Below are 21,844 nucleotides of genomic sequence, written 5' to 3'. Positions count from 1 at the left end.
ATCCTAAACCCTCCCAAACTTGGGGTTTTGTTTTGTCTGGAGTTTGGTATTTTAACACTCAAGTTTTGCTTCTTTAAGGATATTTTTAACCCAATTTTCCCTTAGTTAAGATTATACAGCACCTAAAAAAAAAAAAAAGGCACAACAGTGTTGGCCTTTCTGTACAGGATGCTTAAAAAGCCCACACTGAAACCCCAGAGAATCTAGTTAAGATCAAAAAATTTCCAAGCTAAAATAGATGTTTACCACACATTTATAATAATCTTAACAGTGTCATAAATAAGATTACCCAGACCATAGGTCTTGAGTTTGAGTCTTCTAAAGGAAAATAATTGAACCATTAGGATGCTTCGCCCATGTTAACAGGATAGTGCAGTTATTTACACTTGGGCCATGCTCAGCTGTGCTGAAGGCACACGCCTGAGGAAGCCAAATCCCTGTACTGTAAAATTGACCTGTGAAACCGTCCTGGGAAACTGACCTGTGAACCTGACCTGTGAAACCGACCTGTGGAAGTGTCCTGTGAAACTGACCTGCACAGGGACAGCAGCCAAGGCAGAGCCCTGGCTGGCAAAACAGCGCTGTCTTGACTACAAAGATGCTGGCTGATGTAGGGAAAAGGAAACTCCTGCTTGCCCTCGGGCAGGCTTTCAAGGGTTCCCCTCAGCAAATGACCCCCACCTGCCTGCACCTGCACAGTCCAAACCAAGGAGACACGATAGTCCCATACATAGGCCAGTTGGAAAGCATGGCTGGCTTTACCCTCACCAGAGCTCAGTCAAGCCCTGATTTAACTTTCTAGACGGAGATGAGAATGGGATTCCCCCGAGGAAAAGCCTCTTCCCGCAGCTCCCCTCATCAACCCACCCTTGCCATGGTGCCAGGCGCTCCTTTCGGGACAGCGGCTCCTCCCCGCCTACAGCTGCCCTCCACAGAGGCTCGGGCCTCCACCAGCCACTACCGGGGGGATAACCGGGGGTGGGCTCGGCGCTGCCCCGCAGCCGGGTGCGGGCTCGGCGGGGCCGCCCTACTGGGGGCACCGGGCCGCCCTCACGGGGGGCTAGGCGGGCCCGCCCCGCCTCACGGGGGCACCGCGCCCCCCAGCGGCCCGGCCACGCCTCCCCTCACGCGCGGCCGCTGCCCGGAGCCCCCGCACCGCCCGCGCCCCCCGCCCGCGCGCCCTCCCGCCGGCGCTGATGTCACATCCGCCGCCCGTCCAGCCGCGCCGGCTCCGCCGTCTCCCGGGCCCAAAGTTTTGCGGTGGGCTGGCCGGGGGGAGGGGAGGGGCGGGGTGGGACGGGGCCGCGGAGCCGCTCCGCCAGCTCGGGCAGCGCCGTCCTCGCCCGCCCTCCCCGCGCCGAGGCTGCCCACGGAATGAGCGTCCCCGGGGCGGCTGCCGCTGCCGCCTCCACTCGGGCTCCGGCGGGCGGGCAGAGAGCGCGGCTGCCGGCGCGGTCGCTGCGGCGGGAGCGGAGTGAATGACCGAGAGGAGCGGCGCGGAGAGGCAGCCCCGGGATCAGGATGCGGGCGCCCGCCGGCATCCTCAACCTCCTGCTGCTGTGCTTGCTGGCCGGCCTCGATCCCTCCAAGGTAGGAGCCGGCCGGGCGGCAAGTTCGCAGCGGCGGAGCCTGCCCGTGCACGGCGTCCGCGGTAGCGGGCGATGCTCCGGGTGGCTCCGGGGAGAGGCGGGGGGTGTCCTTGGCTGTCCGAGCGGCCAGGACGGAGAGGAGAGCCCCGGCCCCGGTTCCCGGCCCGGGCGCGCAGGGCAGGGCACCCCCGCAGCCGCAGCCCCCGGCAGGAGCTGGGCTGTGCCCGCCGCAGGGACACGGACGGCGCTGCCGTGCCCGGTCGCTGTCCAAGGCCGATCGCTGTCCAGCGCGAACCGGCGGCGATCCATCCCGCTCCAGACAGGGAGGCGTTCATAGCGCCGGGTGACTGCACCAGTTCTGGGGAAGAAGCGAGGCGCTGGAAGCGGGGATGGGCAGCCTCCGACTGGAAATAAATTTGTTTAGAGTGAAACTGGAGGCGTCACGTGAAGACTCTGAATTTAGTACTACAGCCACGCTTCGGGCTACTGCAGTTCTGTTATTTACAAATGTGTTCAAGTCACCAAGAGATCGCGGCTGAAATTGAAATAATGATAAAAGTAAACAATAGATTTTAGTCGTGCAGCCTGGCTGGTGAAGGAGATTTCAGATTAAGTCGTTTAGAAATCCAGAATTGCACTCTGCCACTTAGAAGCAGTAATGACTGAAAGCCCCCAGGTCTGCAGATGTCTGTAGTGCTGTATTTTATAGATGGAGAACTTGTCTCATTTGTCGGGGTTTTTTTTTGTGGCATAGAGTCTTGTAACTGTGATATTATAAAAATGTGAGAAAGAGAAAATGTGACAATAGAAAACATTGCTATAGTGTTGCAGTCCATTACCAGCAGCACTCTGTGCTGCGTTGCCACGATTTACATTTCATAGTGGTGAATGTCATATTAATGGTACCAGTCAGGTACCTGACAATGGTGTGAGGCAATGCTCAGCTCCTCTGGCAGGTTTTCCATTTGAAATAAAGATATCAATCTGTACATATACAAATATGTACTGAATGTCCAACAATATGGAAGGGATGCTCCTCTTTGAAAACAAGAACAGAACCTAAAAAGCAATTCAGTGGAAATCTGATTTACAGCTGCAGTATTCTGACTGCTTTTCAATCAGTAAGATGTAGTGACAACTTAAAAAAGCAGGAAGTGATAGAGGATTAATAACATTAACTAAGAAATTAGTTCTATCAGCTCCATTAAATAAAAGCTATTTGGAAGTCAGGTATTGCTGTACCTGTAAGGAGACTCATCAAACAGGGCACACACAGGAGTTTCACATCTGTGTGAACAGCAGCACATGGTCTCATCATAACTACAGGTTTCCATACACTCATTTTCTTTATTTTTCTGTCTTCTATTGCATTTAGCAAGATCTACTAAAGAGACTGCATAAAAGCAGGAAAAGCAAATTTATATCCTTCTATATCCACAAAAGAGTAAAACCACTAATGAAGCAAACAGATCTGGCAGAGCAATTCTTTTTAGTTCAGACCCCAAAATAACACTGGGAAAAAATGTTCCATTTTCTGTCTCTGTCACCATCCAGCACTGGAAAACAGGATGAGGCACTGAAATGAAATGGCACAAATGAACTTTGGAAGCTATGCTTCCAGCCCTTTTTGCTGGGCCATGCTGTGCAAAGGGCATGAAAATGGCCTTTTATTCATCACTCTGTGTGACATTTTCAGAGATATTCAGATGTTCTTTCCAGGCTCTTTTGACTTTGTGAAGGGTCAGGACTAAAAAAGCTCAAAAGTCCTTAAGATTACATTAAAATTGGAAGTCTGGTTTTTATCAGAGCTAATTGGGTTTTCATAAATTAAAAAAGTGAGATCAAGTGGATCCTACACCACATTAAACATAAGAAGGTGTCACATAGCAAACAGTATTTTTTGTTTACTATGAACAATATATTTCATACTTCTGTGGAAAATTATGCATGTAAAATTTTAACAACATTTTTCTAGCAGAAAAGTACAAGTTCTGACTGAACACACTTCAGAAATGGAATAAGTGCTCAATTATTTCTCTTGCTTTATGCTAAATTGAAGTAAAATAATAATTTTCTGCCCTGCAGTTTGGGAAGCAAATCTATGATTTGTAAGAAACAAGGGAATGGTAAATTCTTTCTTTTCCAGAAGGAACTGTGCAGTATACTCATGCCTAGAAAGACAACTTTCTACATGCCCTTGACACTCACAACCTGCTCATCTTATAATGGAGATGAATCACAACAGATATTTCTGGTATACCCAATACATTTCTAGTCATGTCCTACATAATTTTCAGGTTTTATTGATCAACTATTTTAAAGTAATGCCTTGGGGAGTAAAAAAAATCTTTCGTTTAGTACCAGGCTATCACTGAGTCAAGACTGCTGTCTCCAGGCACTCTTGTTATGACAGAGATGTTGTGCTGAACTTACTCAGTTATTTACTGATAGTAAAGTGTTTAAGTATCGCCATCTTATGGTAAAATATGTAACAAAAAATTATAGATTGTTTATTTCCCAGTCTCTGAAACATCAAGATTTTATTTCAACCATAGTAATTTATTGTCCATGCTCTTGAATTCTTTCTTTTAAACTTGATATAAAATATTAATCACCTTTAGAAATTCTTCTTTAAAAACTGGAAGGCAGCTCACTAGTGATAAATTTTAACACAGTGCTAATTACTGAATTTCAATTTAAGAAATTTATTAAACGTTATGTTTGTTGACTTTATTCTATTTTTTCTCTGTATTTACATAGGAATTTTTTTTAGTTATCAATGATAATATATTTCATTAAAGATTTATTTCCAACGGGGTGGCTAGACATTCAGCAGAAAGTCAGCTACACTGAAAGGATTTGGATAGAAAAATCTTCCTTCCTTCTCCTACTCATAAGTGCAGTATCTTGCAAGAAGGAAGTATCCATAGGATACTTGGAAATTTCTAAGAGTTACTGCTAGATGGCATCTCTGTGCTGCTTTTCTCCACCTGGAGTTTTCTGTAATGACCTTCATAGTATGTAAAGTGGACTTCTTTTATAAGGGTTGCTTTGCTCACCATCATTTGATAATCACAGTGGTATGACCAAGTAAGCACTTTGTAGTGTGATAAAGCTGCTCCACATAAAAATCAAGCTCAGCATTTTTTGAAGTCTAGATGGCGTTTTGTAAGTTTAATTTTATTAATCTAAATAGATCTGATAAATATGTTCATGTTTCAGTGCAGTTAATGACCTTTAGGCCTTTAATGGCTTTATATCCTACATCTATTTATTTTCCATTGTTTGAATTTTGCAAAATAATATTTCAGAAAATGACTGCCAAATATAATCCCAGACAGAAACTAAGTACAGTATTATAAAGGACAGTTACAGAAAGGAACTGTGATTTATATTCATTGCATGGATAATAGGATGGTTTGGAATATTAACATTAAAAAACAAAAGCTGGTTTGAAATGAGGCATCTGTTTTTGAATGCTTAAACTTTGCATCCTTGGAATGGCTGTGTTTCTAGATTTTAAAAACCTATGATTTTCACACATACTCAGACTATAAAAATAGTCACTAAAATCTTTATTTTTCCTGGATTTCAAGAACTTATCAGTAGGAAGAGTGCACCACTTTAGTGCTAGTTAGCAATACAAATTAATTTATCCCCACTGCAAGAATTTACAAGAACACCATGTACAGCAAAGGGTTACCACAATAAACTATTTTACTGAAAATAGGACTCATAGGAGTACAATACACTACTAAATTAAATCTCGTTACCTACTTGGAAATTAATTTACTTTGTTTCCTATAGTATTAGTATTAGTCAGTATGAAAATCATTCATATTTATTTAACCTCCAAGGTTTAAGAGTGCTCTAAATCATTAATTGCTGACTGTGGTCAAGTCTCACTTGGTGTCTGCTCTCCCATTTCTGAGGAACGTGACTCGACAGCCATTGGAGAACATCCTATTGCTATCAGTATGCCCTGGGCTCTCTCCCAGGTGTCAGACAGCTATTCACTACATCATTTTAAGTAACATATTTTAAGCAAAAGCACATGAGAGTGACAGCTAATCATTACATCATTTTAAGTAACGTATTTTAAGCAAAAGCACATGAGAGTGACATCTGACATCTGCATGAGTGCTAACTTCCCTGTTGCTATCAGACACCACGTGGTCTTTAAGGGCATTTTAAAACTGTTGATGGGAAGAGGTCTTTTTTTTTTTCCTCTGGTTAAAAACCAATTCCTCTGTTGCTCATGGCAATTATGTCTTTTACTCATTTGAATGCACTCAAAACTAATTATATATGTTATACAAAATCTCAAATATACTTGCATATGTGTCCATATACACAGACAGACATATCCTTACAGGAAACAATTATTTTTCCAGTAGAGGCATATGGCCTTCAGGTAACCAGTCTTCCACCTTTCTTCTGTGTTTGGCCAAGTCATGAGCCAGTGAAACAGAATCAATTCACTAAGTCTGCAAAGAAGAAAAAGCTGAAGTAGACAAGACAACTATCAGAAACAAGAAATGCAGTATTGAAGCTATTAAAACAACATCAGCTCTAAAAATGGTGTTTCTAGTTGGCTGCAGATTTAACACAGTTGTGTTAAAATTGCAAGTTCAAATATGTGAAATTAATAAGGGACCTATTAAGAAATGAACAGGGAGTCTTCAGAAGGGCCCCAGTCTGTTTGGGGCACTGAAATCCCCTTTTTCAAAACTGCAGTATAACAGAAATTGTTCAGGGCATCACTTAGGCATTCTTAGTGAATCTTGACTGAAAGCTGGAGAAATTCAAAAGGGTTCTGTAAATCTTTGCAGCAGAAGTGTGGGACAAGTCCTCTCAAGAACCATCTTCAACAAGAACAGCAGTCTATCCTACTGCTTCACTCTACAAGGCAGTAGATTTCTTGTTTAGAACCAAACCTAAAGAAAGCAAGGACTTTGTGTGCCTGGGTTTGAGTACAGAACTCTTCATGAGTGAGAATTCGGAAACAGTGGAAAAGTAACCTTACTTTGAGAATTTCAGAACTACTTGGAGAATTTACATACTGAAATGTTCATGGTGGAATATTTCCTTTCGTACTGTGCTATGCTGCCTTCAGCTTCACTACAGAGCTTTGCACATCAGAAAAGCTAAAGAAGCACTCAGGTATATTTTTCATAATTCAGTAAACAATCTTAAATTGGAATTTGAATTATAGCCAAAAGTAGATTGAATACCAGGCCTATGGATTAGCATTTTGTGAACTCCTACCCAGCTGCTTCTGCAGCTATGTCTTTTCACATGAAGGAAAAACATTTTATGTAATTACTCATAAAATATGCAGTCCTCTATATTTAAAGCATTTTTTTTCCTCAGGAGGAATTAAAGAAACTTTAATATTCTGACCTCTTCTGAGCCTTTTCCAGACTTTTAAATCACTTAAGTAACTAACCTAAAGCAGCCCTAGATAACACAAATTCAATGTTTTTCATCCTGCATTCCCCTGAAGAACAGTCATCTGTCTGCTGCACTGCCTTCTAACCAAACAAATCCTTGTGACTGTTATTTAATGATTCTGTTTACTTATTTCACTGAAATGCATATATCAGTCAGCATAGCAACAGCCTAAGCAAATTCTGAGAGCAAGTAGCCCTCTTCACTGCTGCGGTTTTGGGAGATAGTGTTTGCACCCTCCTTAAACTTCAGGGTAACCCATAAGGGGGTAACCAGAACAACTGGAAAAAACTAACTCCAGTCTGAGTGAGAACTGAAGAACTCTTATTAAGTGCCATTCATAATATGGTGAATATTGTTCTTAAATTATTGGGGCACATTATTAAAAGACAGTTTTTAGAGATTTTCATGGATTTCCTTTCTTAGAACCACAGCTAGAGGAATATACTTCAAAATGTGTTTGTGTGTCCTTCTCAAGGAGACAACTAAACACATTAGTAGTTTTTCATGTATGAACTTGTAAGTGCTATTTGAGTTTGGACTTCACATTTAAAATCAGATTTACATAAATATGAACTTAATTTAGAAGCATTTAGATTACATTAATACTTGTACTGACAGCAAAAATTATTGATCTGAGATCTCATAAACACAAACCTATCACGCCCTTCCTTACTCATATTAAATGTGGTTGTTCAGTCTCAGCCTCCCTACTACAATTAGTTTTTTTGTATTCTTTTTGTATAACCTCCTACATATTATTCAAAGTATTCGACCTTCTTAAGACTTTATTTTCAATATATATGTTTTTCCCAAGAAAATTCATAGAAGGCAGTGTAGTTGTAACAAACTATTGCACTGAATAACCATCAGTACACAGACTAGATGATGGTACAAAGATTGTAGATCCAGTCCTGAAACCATGTGACAGATTTGCATTTATAATGAGATCTCAGATCAATATTGCTTGCTGTCATCACAGGTGTTTCTGGGCACCTGCATAAAGAATATAGAGATGCATGTCAGGTAGAGTAGCCTAAATACAAAGATTGCCACTGACCTGTTTTCCATCCTGTCCCTGAATACATACACAATTATCAAAACACTAAAAACATACACGTTAACAATCTCCCCTGAGAATCAGCTTTAGCCACAAGCAAAGAGGATGATCTGCATTTCTGACTTTTTAAAGCCTCAAGTTCACTTCTAATTCTTTAACCTAGAGGCTAATCCTACTGCCACCTCTGCCTGCCACATAACATGCAGGAATTTACTGACTTCTGGATACCTCCTCAGTCTCCAACAAAAATTTTGCAAGGGCTCTTACTTTTCTTTATGATTAATATGTTGATATTAAAATAACATGGACTTTACTGTTCAACAAGCTCAATAGTATGTATGTATAGTAACATGTGCAATTAAACTAGACATGCAGAAATGTAGCTGGAAAGGCAAATGAGTAAACCAGAAGCTATATTCCATACTATGTCGTACAAAACTTCGAGTTTTCAGTCTTACAGAAGTCTCCTGGCCCTGAAAAATATGCTGAAACCAGTGTATGCAAAGAATAAGACAAGTTCCTCTAAGGCAGGAGCACATGTAAATAGTAGGAGTGGCTATGACTTTACCCTTCTAATGAAATTTTATTTAAAACCCTTGAAGTTACATATGCACTACATAATTCTAGGTTTGCACTACGTAATTCTATGGATGAGGACTATGCCACTGCTGACTGAAAAAAAGAGCTCTAAATGCAGCTCAAAGCTATATGCAGGACCACCTGTGCTGTGTCGTCTCTGTTGTTCCTTGAGACAACTTGTGTTGTCACATGGCATCAAAAATGTTTGGTTTGAATTGTGTCATTTGGAACATGCATGCTTTTTTAAAATGCACAAGATATGAGCCTTACAGGATAAAATGTAAAATGTATCTCAAATGAACAGGCTGTGAAACTGTTTGTGATGAAAAGAAGGATGAAAGTAATAAGCTAACGAGTGGACACATTGAGAAAAATGTACTAGGTACTCTGAAAAATGGAAAGAATTGGCTTAGAAAGGGAAGATAACAAGAAATCCAAATGATACAATGTGAGGTTAAAATAAATAATTGTACTGGGAACAGCCTGGAAACGTTGAAAATGGGAATATCTGAAAAACTTGCTGATACCTGAAGACTATATTGTCTTTCATAAAGGCACTGACCTGTTAATAAAAATAAGCCTAACAGTACCCAAATAGACTGGGACTGGGATATATTTCATTAAAAAATACACTGCTGAGTGCCTGAAGAAAGCCCTGTGGCTGTATCTCCTGCTGTACCCATCAGCTGTGAGTTAGAGTGTTCCCATACCTTTGGCTGTGTCTGCAGGCCTGTGCCCATCACAGATCATGTGGACAGGAGATTATTGTGAACAACACATCAGTGCAGGACACCTCTGAAGAAAGTCAGGATGAAAAAGCAAATTGTTCATTATTTGTATTTCCTAACATACTGCCCTCAGTAGATGGGAAGGAAAACAGAAGTGAAATCTTCCACAAATAGCTATTCTGACTTTTAAACAGGTGTAGGTTAAAAATTGTTTGTACCACTTTCCTATCAAGCAAAATCAATGATGAAGCAGAATGTTAGGTGAATACTATAATTTTGAATACACATTTATAATCTGTTTTGTGTAAGACAACAAATTTTGTGTACTTACTTAAGAAATACCAATATATTTATGGTTTATCAATCCAAAGTTGTTAAAATTTTAGAATTCAGATTTGTGAATTATTCATAAAAGAGCTGTGCAGAAGGAATTATTTATAGAAATGTTGCTGAAAATAGCACTCTTTTTAGACTGAGTCTAGTAAAAGAGAAAGCTAATTTTGTTAAATTGTTTAGATCAAATTATCTGCTTAGCCTTATTATTGAGAATACAGTGCAGTCTATTTTTAACTACACAGTGGGGCTCTCAGCACTTCTGAGAAGAGTGAGATAGAGCCTAACACATTCCACTGCTGCTGTTCTGGAGGCCTGCTGTGAATATGCAATTATGAATGGATTCAGTGTATGAATTTGCTTTGAACTGTACTATCTTGTACTGTGTTTCTGGGAACTGTTAAGCCACCCTGTTCTGTTTCTGTCCAGACTTGTGTCTTTTAAGGATATCATACATTACTTCAGAAGAAATAAAGGAAATCTTCCATAAGAGAAAGAGTAGGCAGAGCAAACAGCATAACTGTTTTTATGGGATTCACAAGGGATTTGTATAGTACAATCTCAAGAAAATAGATTTTCTTATTCTATAGCTAGAAAGAGAATGTGTTGGAGTCTCAGGTACAATTAAAATGTGTTAGGAGCCCTAGGCCAGTGTTTCTGCACAAGAACCAGTGTAGTTACAAACACAGTCTGCACTGCAGCAGGGAAACAGTGGCAAAGGCTGAGGATTGACTTATGGCCTTATCTCTGGTATCTGTGTCTAATTGAGAGATGCTGCAGCCCCTGAGCACTGTCACAAGTCAAACAAGTCATACCAGTTGAAGATCTGACCCTAACTAAATTCCCTGTTGTAATTTTGTGGTGTTACTGAATCTACAGTGGTGCTGCCATCCCCAAGCCAGTAATTACTGGCTGTGCCTGGGCCTGACATCAGCACAACACTAAAAAGTTAGGTGAGACAAAATCTGTCCACCATTATTTAATATCCTTGCCCCCATTTTCTTGCTTCCCTCCTCCTCACTAAAAGAATCCTAAGCTGAAATAACAAGAGACATTTTTTGCATCATTTCTGTCACCAGAGGCTCTCTGAGAAGTATGGCTAAAGGACCCATTATAGCACTGGAAAAAAGTCTGTTTTCTGTGTAGGGGAATTCTTAATTGTCTTTTCTCCTCTCCTTGAAACCTTTTTAACAAAGCAAGTCATGCTGCTATTTACTCCCTGTTCATTATTAACTAAATAAAACTCCATAAATATTTCATTCTAGTAAAACCTTAATATTCAAATATACCAGCATACTCCAGCAAACACATAAATTATTGCAGATTACTCTGAGTTGATCAGGCACATATAAAGATTTGTTTCTGCCCTAAACAATATTTATTTGTGTTTATGTTTGGAAAGAGAAGTTAGTACAGAGTGTCTTCATTCCATTTGTCTAGTGAATCAATGAGCAAAAGCAATTTCCAGAGAAAAAAATGGTGACATCCTTAGTGGTGTGAACTAGGTACCACACTGCAGACAGTCAATTCAGGGTTAGTCCTAGATATCAGAAGACACAATGTGCCTCTATAATTTTTGAGAAGACAGATACACTTGCATAATACAGTGACATTTGATGCTTAGAGCCATCACTAGCAACCACCTTAAAGAACACACAGAATTGCATTTCATACACAGAAATGTTTATGGAACTGAACATCATTTATATTCAGTAAGGATTTCGCTCATCATTTTTCTATTAGTTATCATGCAGACACTGTTTCATTTTTTGCTAACACCAGGACTGGATATCTACAAAACACAGATATGGTAGTTTGAACTCACACTTCTGGGTTTTTTTTTTTAGCTCAATTTCCAGGGACTAATTTGAGAACAGTGCAATAGTGGAGTGTGAAAAAGAGAATGGTTCCATTCTTTCTGGGCACAGTGACAGACAATGTCTTTTACCATGCACACCTGTAACCAAGTAATTAGGTTTGTAAACAGGCAATATGGAACAAAATTCTTAATCCTTATCCTGTCTAACTGAGTAAGAATTTAGGGATTTAGCTCTGCATAACATTAATATAAGATTACCTTTACCCTGTGTAATGGTGAGAGAATATGTTGTTACCTAGTGTTTGGTATTTATTGTACTCAATCTAGAAACAAAGTTCATTTATGTGGTGTTGTCTCACATGCATTTATTTTCTCCATACATTGTGAAATAGCATACAAATGTGTTGCTTCCTTGTACACAAGTTAAGTGTTAATTATTCCAAATACGCCCCTCACGGGCTAGATTTCACCACCAGTGTATTCAATAGAGGTCACTTCCAGTTCTACTTCCAGTCACTTACAATCAATAGAGGTCACTTCCAGTTCTACCTCCCTTGTTGTCACTCCACAGCTTTAGCAATTTAACTGTGGGTTCATATTCATGACAAGAACACACATTCTTCATAGCACATGGAAAGTAACAGGATTTTAAAATTCCTCTTTGTTGCTAGGTTGGACTGAGCACATTAAAGTATTGAAATTAAATATAAAAATTTGAAACACAATGAAATAGAAAATAATTCAGTCAGACTTGTTCCAGACTTAAATACTTTCTGTGAATTCAGGTTTGGTTTACCAAAGAACCCAAGCTTGGATAAGCTAAGATTAACCCTTTGAAGTAGTTTTGTGGTGTCCCTCTGAGAAGCTCCCGTGGCCCTTAGGGGATGGCTGATTCACTGCACTGCTGGGACAGCTCCCCCTCCATGGAGTTCCCACAGCGTTCCTATCAGGAAACCCTCGCTGTACTGTTAGTCTGCTCTTTAGTGACTGAACCTGAAAAGATGGAAGTGCCAAGTGACACAAGTTAATCCCTTGTCCTTAATGAAAATTGTGTTCCAAAACCTTCAAGCTTTTCTAGCATGTATAGGGACAACTCATTTCCCGTTGAAGTGAGACATTCTTTCTGTGTTTATAAAATTGTAAAGAAATCCTTTGGAAACCATATAGGTCATGTACTTCCAAATTATGCCCTGGGATACAATTCTCAATGATCATTAGATTGGTTTACTATTATATGAACAACACAGAGAAAGATTTCTTTCCCCCTTTAATCCCAAAGATGTTAACTATTGCTATTAATAAAAGAAACTATTTACTATTCTTGTCACACTGCCTCATTGCAATGGCATATTATCTTGGGAAGAGAATTGTTTTTGTATTCCTCCCTATTCTGAAATTCTCTATAGCTCCCTGTGGGAAGAACAAAAGAACAGGACTTGTTCTTCCTCAGCAGTCACACAGCTGAGCTCATAATATGATGCTGAGTTCATAATGCTTCCAAGTGTTTACCAAAATAAGAGAGAGAATGATGTTTGTTTTGTTTGACTTCAGATTATGAGATTTCAGGAGTATATCCTTCTGTAGCAATGAGAGGAAGGAAGGACTGGTCTAGAGCTCCTTTTGGTTTTTAATGTTCCTTGTTCTTTCCATTCTTATTCCTTCCCCATTTACAAAAGCAATAATGTGGAAGAAAAAGTATTTGTAAAGGGACACAGGAGGGACCCTTCTTTTGTTCACTCTGACACTTGGCATTTATTTTATCTCATTTTGGCAAAATTACATTGCAGCTGTCTGGAAGTGATATTTAGTCTGTTATGGCCTCTGCATGAAGTATTTTTAGATTTGATTTTGGTAAGCCTCCTCTCAGTAAATTATTTCTAATTCGTGTGAGTTGCATGAACCTGAGAGCTCCATTAACCTTCATTATGCCTTCTCCTCACTGCATAGTCTGAGCTCACATACAAACACAAAGAAAATATTTAAATGAAACAGTGTCATTAAAAATGTTCCAAACTTAAACTATGGATTTAAGGAGGCACAGCTACCTTATCTATGCATAGATCCCACCATTGTTCTGCTTGACTGCTTTTAGTGGAGCCGAGCCCAATCAATAGTTATTGACATTGGCCTTCATTTCTTGTCAGCTCAGAAGAGCTCCTTTTCTGTCCCTCTGCTGCTCTCTAAAAGCATTGCTCATTTTAATGGTATTTTGGGGATCCTATCCCCCCACTTCAATCTCAAATGAAAAACAAAAAAAAGTCTCTTAGGTACTTCAGAAATTTTTCTCCTTCCCAGTTCACTCCCTCCAACCAGAAACAAATCTCGTGCTCCATTCATCAGAATACTCCCAGGATCACAGAAGATAAACTAGAAACAGAAGCTTCAGAATGCCTTTAATCCATTCCTCCAAAACAGAACAATTTAGCATACTTGCATCATAAACTCTGAGCCCTGCCCTAGAAATACAGCCAAAATTAGAGTGCTTTTTGCTGACAGATGATGTCATAAGAACATTTTCTCAAAAGTAAAATGAACACATTTGTCTCAAACTAAGACTTCAGGCCATTTGCTCTGGAATCTTCAAAATTGGTGAATTAATTGTCTGAGCATTACAGAGTTTTCACTCCTCCTAACTTGTAACTATGCATGGAGCTGATGGAATGTGCAGGTGTGACTGAGGAGATCTTAATACTGTGCTATGGCAAAGAAAGGAAAACAGTTGATCAAGTTAGTGCTTGATCAGATGTCACAAATTATATGCAGCCTGTAGTTCAAGAATGTTATTCTAAAGATATCTGGCATTCCTTATGTTCCCCTTTAGGCTTCATATCACTTCCAGTTCATTAACTCCTTTGTTGATGTTGTCTCCATTGCAAAAGATGGTAACTTACATTGTGACTTTTAAAAACATGTTCCAAAGAAGGGGCTTGATCCTGGTTTCCTAGGAAAGTTTCTTAGAGCCCTTCTATTTCAACCAACAGGATGCTGCTTGTACTAGAACAACCTGAGCCTCCCTCCTTCAGCACTTTGCAAGGTCTGGGTTCAGAAAGGGGGGGTGTTGCTGTCCTCTGGATGGGCTCTTCAGTGCAGCACAGGATGGACTTGCCTGGAAAGGTTTACCTCAGTCTCCTGTTTCAGAAACCCACTAAAACACAGATATCTGTGAAGTCAATGGTACTTGGCCATGTAACATTGCAAGGAGAAATGTACTAATTGGTTGAGAGTATGACACCGTTTCATAAATTAATACTATATTTTATAAAACTCTTTAAAAAGCTGCTACAGGTCCCTCAAATCTCAGTGTTCTTTTGAAAGAGTAACCAGTAATTTGCTTATTACTTCAGAGGCAGAACCATGTTCAGTCTTGCATTTATTTCTTTAGTTATAGGATACCTATGAATCTGTGTAATAAGTAGGCAAAAAAAAAGTGCCGAAATAACAATCAGTAAGGTTCCATAAGGTGGAATATGAGGTTTTCTCTCCTAACTCCAGGGATTAAATAATCAATTCATACAGAAAATTCTCTCCACTTGCTGATTAGAACAATAGTTTTTTCACTGAGCTAGAAAAATTTTTATTCATATTTGCATACCTTTGTGCTTCAGTAAAACTAAATCAGTCCAGGATAGCGGGATTCTTCCATGCATGGAATAAAAGCCATCAAAAAGCACTACTGTACACAAGATTTTTAGTGATATGTCCACAATCCTTTACTATTGATAAGGAACTCATGAGAGACAGTAACACACCAGTCCATTTCCCTTAAATCTGTATCTCCGTACCAGAGGCTGGCATTTCTGCTGCATTTTCCTAAGATTACAGACTTGCCTTTCAGCACCCTCTGACATGTATCCAGTAAAAACACCAGAGAAGGACTGACATGCTCGTAAATCACTTTCTACTGCAGCCTTGGTGCTGCCAGGAGTCCCTGCTCATTGCAGCATAACCCGGAGCTGAGTGCAGCCTGTGATGCCAGCTAATGCCTCCAGGAAGGCAGTGAGGAAGAGAGATTCATGTAATCCAGGGAGTTTTCATGCTCAGACATCCCTGCTCGGCCACTGCAGGACAGCTAGAGAGTCCCAAAGCATCCTCACACAAATCAGAAAGCTCCTGTTTCTTGATTTTTGTTAGCCTTCACTCTTACACTTCCATCCTGCCCTCTCTGAAAGAGCTCAGCTTTCAGCTGCAGTAGTTTTCTTTGGCAGACTGTAAGTGTATTACCCAGCAGGAGCATCATACTAGACTGAGGAAAAGTCTTAAGAAAGGGTCACTTAGGGTAAGGAGTAAAGAATATTATCTTGTTCAGTTTAATCTATTATTTTTATTTGTATTCTTCTTCTCTTTCTTCTTTAATCTTATATTAACATGTGAAGTATTTTTTTTCTTTTTTCCTCTCTTACAATAGATTGCAGACAACTGTTTGCCAACCCAGAAGGCTTAAATTACAATATGAATACAGACTGTGAATTGCCTTAGATTCCTCCCAATTACCCAAGACTGACTTCGTGCAGCAAAGCTGTCTGTACAGAATGCTGAAAGGCTTTTATCCTGCTGCTTACATTCAAAATGCATAAAACAGCGTACTATGGTACAGCTACGTTGCGGTTCTTATGCCTTTGGCATAAGTAACAGTGTTAAGTAATTTGGAAATATAATCAGTCCCTCAACATCTGATAAAGCACCTTCTTGTTTAGGGGTGCTTTTCTTTTCCAAGAGACTGATATTCCCAACTGTCAGCCCTTTCAGTTTCCATTGCATTTTAAAGGAACTCTGTTGTTATATCAGCCACACTATTTTCCTCAGATTGTCTTAGAAATAAAGAATATTTGATTATCAACTCTAGAGGCATCTAACATTTAAAATTTGAAATTTTTCACATGTGGAGTGTAGGGTCAGTTTTCTCTTTTTTATTATTTGTAAAGTTCCTTGAGAATTCTTTTATCTAATGGAGCAGCACTTGCACTTTGTGCATTGAAACAATGTTGTTTCCAATTCATTACATAAGGAGAAATGAGGCATCTTGTGAAGTAAGCATTAGAATATGAAGTCAGAAAGTCTGCACTGCTAAGCCAGATTGGTCTTTGGGGAAATTGGATATTTCCACTCCACTAAAAAGCCATTATAATAACATTCTTTTCACTGCCAAGCAACCTGCACTGGAGACTTCATTTGCTCCCTGCTTAATGTATCTGACTTCTGATACCTCACTTTTGAGTCAAAGCAAGAGATTTTACCCTTTTTTTCTGTGAATCTCTTGCACCTGCTGACTCCTACCCTTCATTCTTATACTGGTTTAATTAGATTCTAGTATTCTTGCCAAGTCCAGGACAACATAAACTTGCAGCAATGCAGGAACAATATCTTCTGAATTAAACACTAATTCCTCCAAGATCCAAAGTGCAAAGAGAAAGAGTAAAAACAATAAATTACATTTGTATCTAGACAGAATTTGCATTATACAACCTTGGCTTTCCAGCTTTATCTCTAGAGCACAGTGCTACTGAGGTAAAAGCTGAAGTCTCATCTGCCTTGTAAACCAGGGGTTTTATCTCCTCCCCTCTGCCTACTTGCTCTGATGTGTTACCTGATCTTGTTATATTTTGAAAGAAATATTTCCAAATCCAATATATTCTGTCTCTGAGAGTGCTGATCAGCTCAAGGGATTTATAGCAGTGACATTTCCTGTACATGGAATTCATAGCAGAAATTAAAGCCTTCAAGGACACTGATTGAGATACTAATTTGTGTTTTCCTAGCTGGTCTGCATGTAGTGCACAGACCAAAATTTATTTCTAGGTAATTCATTATACCCTCAAGGAATAGGGTATAATGAAAGTCCAAACTAGGAAGGCTTATCACACTAGAAGGATTTAGCAAGGCTAAGTCTGCACTCTGATACCTCAGTTACTTAATGCAGGTACCCTCAAGCTTTGACCCTGCAAGGGAGGATGGAAAATCTGCAGCCAGAGTTCTTCTGCAAAGAGATCCCTATCTATGAATCTCAGCTGAACTCTACTGTTCTAACCCCAGAAAGCAAACTGTAGGAAACTAATAAACATTAAGGGAGGGTTCCAGGTTCATGTATGTATATAAGCCAGGTAAAGTTACTAGGAAGTTGTGTCATTTATTGAACCAACAGGTAGAGAAAATGGTTTGCTAAGGGAAAAATCAGGAATTGATATGGCTTGAGAAACCATAACCAGGAGTTCTGAAGAATCAGAAATACACAAAAGCTACAAACAGCTTCTGTGTAGCTAAGACGTGTAACTTAACAATAAACAAACATGAAGGACTGCCAGCAGCAAAACAAAAGGGTAGAAATCAGAATAAAACAAGATTGCTTGAATGTCTCCATTTAGGTGTGTTTTTGTAGCCTGCTTTCCAAGCACTGGAGCATTCCCATAGACTGTGGGTATAAGCAACAAAAGCAACAAAATAAATGTATTTCAGGTCTCTATCAATTTTTCAAAAGAAATAAAGTGCCTAAACTGATATTTATTCTAAATGCTTTAAAAAAGAATTTCTTGCTTAGCCAAAAATTCTTCTTACTAATAAGCCATTGAATTTATGTGAAATTTCTTGATTGACAAGTTTCTGAGGATCAAAAAGTCATTTACAACCTAAGGAATTGTCTTTCACCTATTAATAATTTATTAAAAAGAAATATTTTGCTTTATCCCCAATGATAAATTTATTATTTTAAATTCATCAGAATATTTTTAAGTAGTACTATGGATGAAAAAACGGGCATGTCACAAACTTTATCTACTGAGTTTCCTTTAATTCATGAACTTCTCGGTATCCTGAGTTCACTGAACAATGTATCAAAAAATCTCACAGTCCAGAGCAGAGCTTAACAAAGTGAGCAAAGTTACAATGTGCGGTGTGATCTATCCAAACCGGGAGGGTTGTGAGAGAGCTCTGGTGTAAACTATGCAAGTCACACCCTGCCTTTAAAAACTGGTTTTGACTATAATGAGCACAACCTGTCTGCAGAGTGACTGTCATGTAATTAAGTTACTCCAGAGCTGAAACTTAGTACTTTATTTTAAAACTCCCCTTAAATCCCTCCAGGAATACGTGGTATAAAATCACGTTGGGTTTTGTTGAAGTGCCCTTCAGGAAATGACTTGTATTGTCTGTAAAACGTGTGTGTGGCAGTAAAATAAAAAGGGATAATTTAGGATATTATACACAGTCTTTAGGCTAGTTGTCATCCCTCGCATCACATATAAGGCCTGCAGAAGTCTGTTTCCTAAACAGTCTAAAGCAGATGAGAAGTTGCAACAAGCTAATGCTTGGTTTCTTGGGGTTTATTTCTTCTGAAAAAGCCAGTGTCTTTTACATTGCCTGTTACTGCCTGTTCATTGGGAAGCTTTCCTGTTATTCCTGATGGTCTCCTGCTGAAATCCTGCATTAATGGGCCTGCCCACCTTCCCCTTGACCACAAGGGAAAAGTAGGAAAACAGAGAGCAGCCATATTTTTATACTAGAGAATGTACTTTCACCATCTTTTTTCTCCGTTATATGCTATATTTAAAAAAAAAATAATTCTTTCAAATAGCCCTATGGCATTCCATCTGGCCCCAAAGATAAATATTTTCCCAAAGCACTGGCTGAAGTAGATTCCATCTGGAATCACTTTTCTCCTTATTTGTGACAGATTGACTCTGTTGTATTCATAAGAAAACAAATAAGCAATAATTTGTTCCATCAAAAAGCAAAAAGTCAATAAAAAATATGTGTGAAATACAGCTTCTTCAGTTTTCCACTTTTGAGTTCCACAATATTATCTTCAGCATCTTCCCATTTCTGTCAAACCATAACCTTTTATATAGATTTTAAATAATTTTATTCTAGTTATAAATCTAAAATGGATTTTCAAAGCTAACCATTATGAGGTATCATGCTTTTTTATTGCTATTTAATTGCCTTAACACCACAAGCACTTTGACAAATTGGCTAAGGGTTTTTTTTTCCAGTTTCATGTTAGTAGTTTTTACTGTTATTGCTTAATGTTTTGGTGCTTTTTTAGAAGGAGGAGATGGGAATCTTGGCTAGGAATACACTGATGCAAGACAAAAACTCAGAACAGAATTTTTGCTTGGTCAGGAGAGAGGGCTATAAAATACAGATAAGAACTTTTTAGTCTGAACTATATAGTGGCTTTGATTGAAATTTCCTGTTCTTGTTTTGTGGTCCTTGATATGAGTTTGTGCATGTTTTTAAAATTGTATTTTTGGATTGAAAACACTTTCCAGAGCTCCAGCACAAGTTTTGTGTCCAGAGTTATTTTCTGCCCTTGTACAAATAGCTCTACTTTCTGTAGCACTGCTAGCCAAGCTGCAGAAACTAATTACAAGATTTAGTAGAAATATTTTATTAAATTTCTCTGCCATTTGCTAATAAGTTAGTTAAATCTCCCTGTAAAATTAATATCAAATCTTTAAGGTTATGTAAATGCCTTCATTAATCAAAATCTTGGCCCTTTTTTATTAATTAGATCTAAAAGCTTATGTAAAACTTCACCAGCATTGCCCATGAATTTTATTCTCATAGGCACATTGCTAAGCCGTCCTTTAAAGACTCACTGACTTTGTGATGCTCAGTTGGTGAATTTGCCCTCATTAAAGCTAGAAAGAATGCCTGCATTAACTTCTTGGACAGAAGGTGGACAGAAACCTTCTTCTCTGTAAATGAAATCTTTGCTTCTAAGCTGTTCACTGATGCTCACTCCTCACTTATTTAATGTTTTTCTCCTGTGACATAATAGTGGTGCTTTAATTTTGATACTGTAACTAGAGGATTATGACTGCATGTGGGGATTAAGTGCTGGAGATGATAATGGCTTCAAATGCTGAAGAGACTTTTAAAAATACAGGTTATGAAGAGTGTCAGAAGGCTTCTGATGGGGTATCACCTGAGTCTTCATTATTTATACTCCACTGTTGTCAGCTCATTAAATCCCACAAAACTGCAAAATTCCAGCCATGTCCTAAATTGGGAATGACCTTGTTTGCTTTGGCCATAAACTGCAACTGTTAAAGAATGACTGCAATGTGATTGATGTGCATTGTTAAGGTTTTTTTAGAATACATTTTCATCTTCATTTGGAGGATGAAAAATGAAATTTTAGTGTGGGATAAGTCATAGATTGGTTTGGTGTCAGACCTGCTTACTGAGCTGTAACAGCTTTGTTCCCTTCCCGTGTCCCAGCCTGGAGTATCAGACATTGCAAAGGCAGCAGTCCTGGGCTCTAGCAACTGAAAAACCACCCAGTATTAGTCCAAGACCACAACTTCCTAAGTCAGAGAACAGGATTCAGTGCCTCTTTCAGAGACACAAGGAGGGGGTAAAGGATAACACATGACAGGGTGAAGAATCACAGGTGTTGAAATTATTAACCTTTGAGTGCCACCATGCAAGCTACATACTTATATTGTGAACACAGTTGTTTAGATTATGTCTCCAGTTTTAATTTTCCACAAGTTTGAAAAAATACCTACATTTATGTCAGTGTTTACTTTAGCTCACAATTTTCTGTGCTACTTTTTGAGAACTTTCAATGTACACCACTTCCTTGTAATCAAAAGAATGTGGCCTTTCCTAATAGATGCTAACTGCTGCCCATATGGATTTTTCTGAGCATTATGCTGATAGTAAAAGTTTACAGAGTGGTGTGGCAATCACACCTGAGTCAAACTCCTGGTAGAAATGGAGGAAGGGAAGTCAGAATTCAAATCACTTCTTTCAAAGCAATGTAGAGATCTCTGGTTTTCCAACACATTTGCTGAGCCGGAGATCCTGGAAAATCATGAGCTGTATGAAGGACAGAGCCTTTGTCTCTAAGAAGAGGCAACTAAGAATATTAACCTGTTCAGGAGTTTGTAAAGTCCCAAGGAAGAATCTCAACCTTCACACAGCAGGCAGTATGCCTAGGGTGACAGAATGACCAGGCTGAGCATGGGCACACTACCATGGCTGCCACTGTGCCCATGCATAAATACTAAATTTAGTTTACAAGGCGCTTTGAATTGTCTTTTAAGTATCTTTCTTTTGGTATATTCAAGTGCCAAGGTGGGAGCAAAGAGGCAGTAATCCCTAATAGCTCACCACTAAATATGTCCACTTTTTGAGAGCTACTTTTTCCCCATCTCTTCCTTCCTGTAAGTGAAGATTAATAGAAATCAGCAATTGAATCCCTTAAAGTGAAATAGTATTTAAAACTTTTATTTCTGTTCTGTAAAACATAAATAGGAAATTTAAAAGGCAGCAAGAAAAACAT

At 39.2% G+C, this 21,844-nt stretch overlaps 1 protein-coding gene across 1 annotated transcript in view; it reads left to right on the top strand.

Annotated features, from left to right (window-relative positions):
- Positions 1–1,187: 1,187 nt before the first annotated feature.
- Positions 1,188–21,844, top strand: part of OLFM3 (olfactomedin 3) — a 47,066-nt gene continuing 26,409 nt past the window's right edge. Inside the window, exon 1 of the mRNA XM_074546184.1 lies at positions 1,188–1,590. Within this exon, the coding sequence (XP_074402285.1) occupies positions 1,522–1,590 (69 nt within the window). The 5' untranslated portion in view covers positions 1,188–1,521. The remainder of the gene's footprint in view (positions 1,591–21,844) is intronic.

The sequence above is a fragment of the Zonotrichia albicollis genome, chromosome 8 (assembly GCF_047830755.1).
Source record: "Zonotrichia albicollis isolate bZonAlb1 chromosome 8, bZonAlb1.hap1, whole genome shotgun sequence".
Taxonomy (NCBI): domain Eukaryota; kingdom Metazoa; phylum Chordata; class Aves; order Passeriformes; family Passerellidae; genus Zonotrichia; species Zonotrichia albicollis.
Note: the sequence above shows the minus strand (reverse complement) of the source record. Positions and strands in the feature narration are given on the sequence as shown.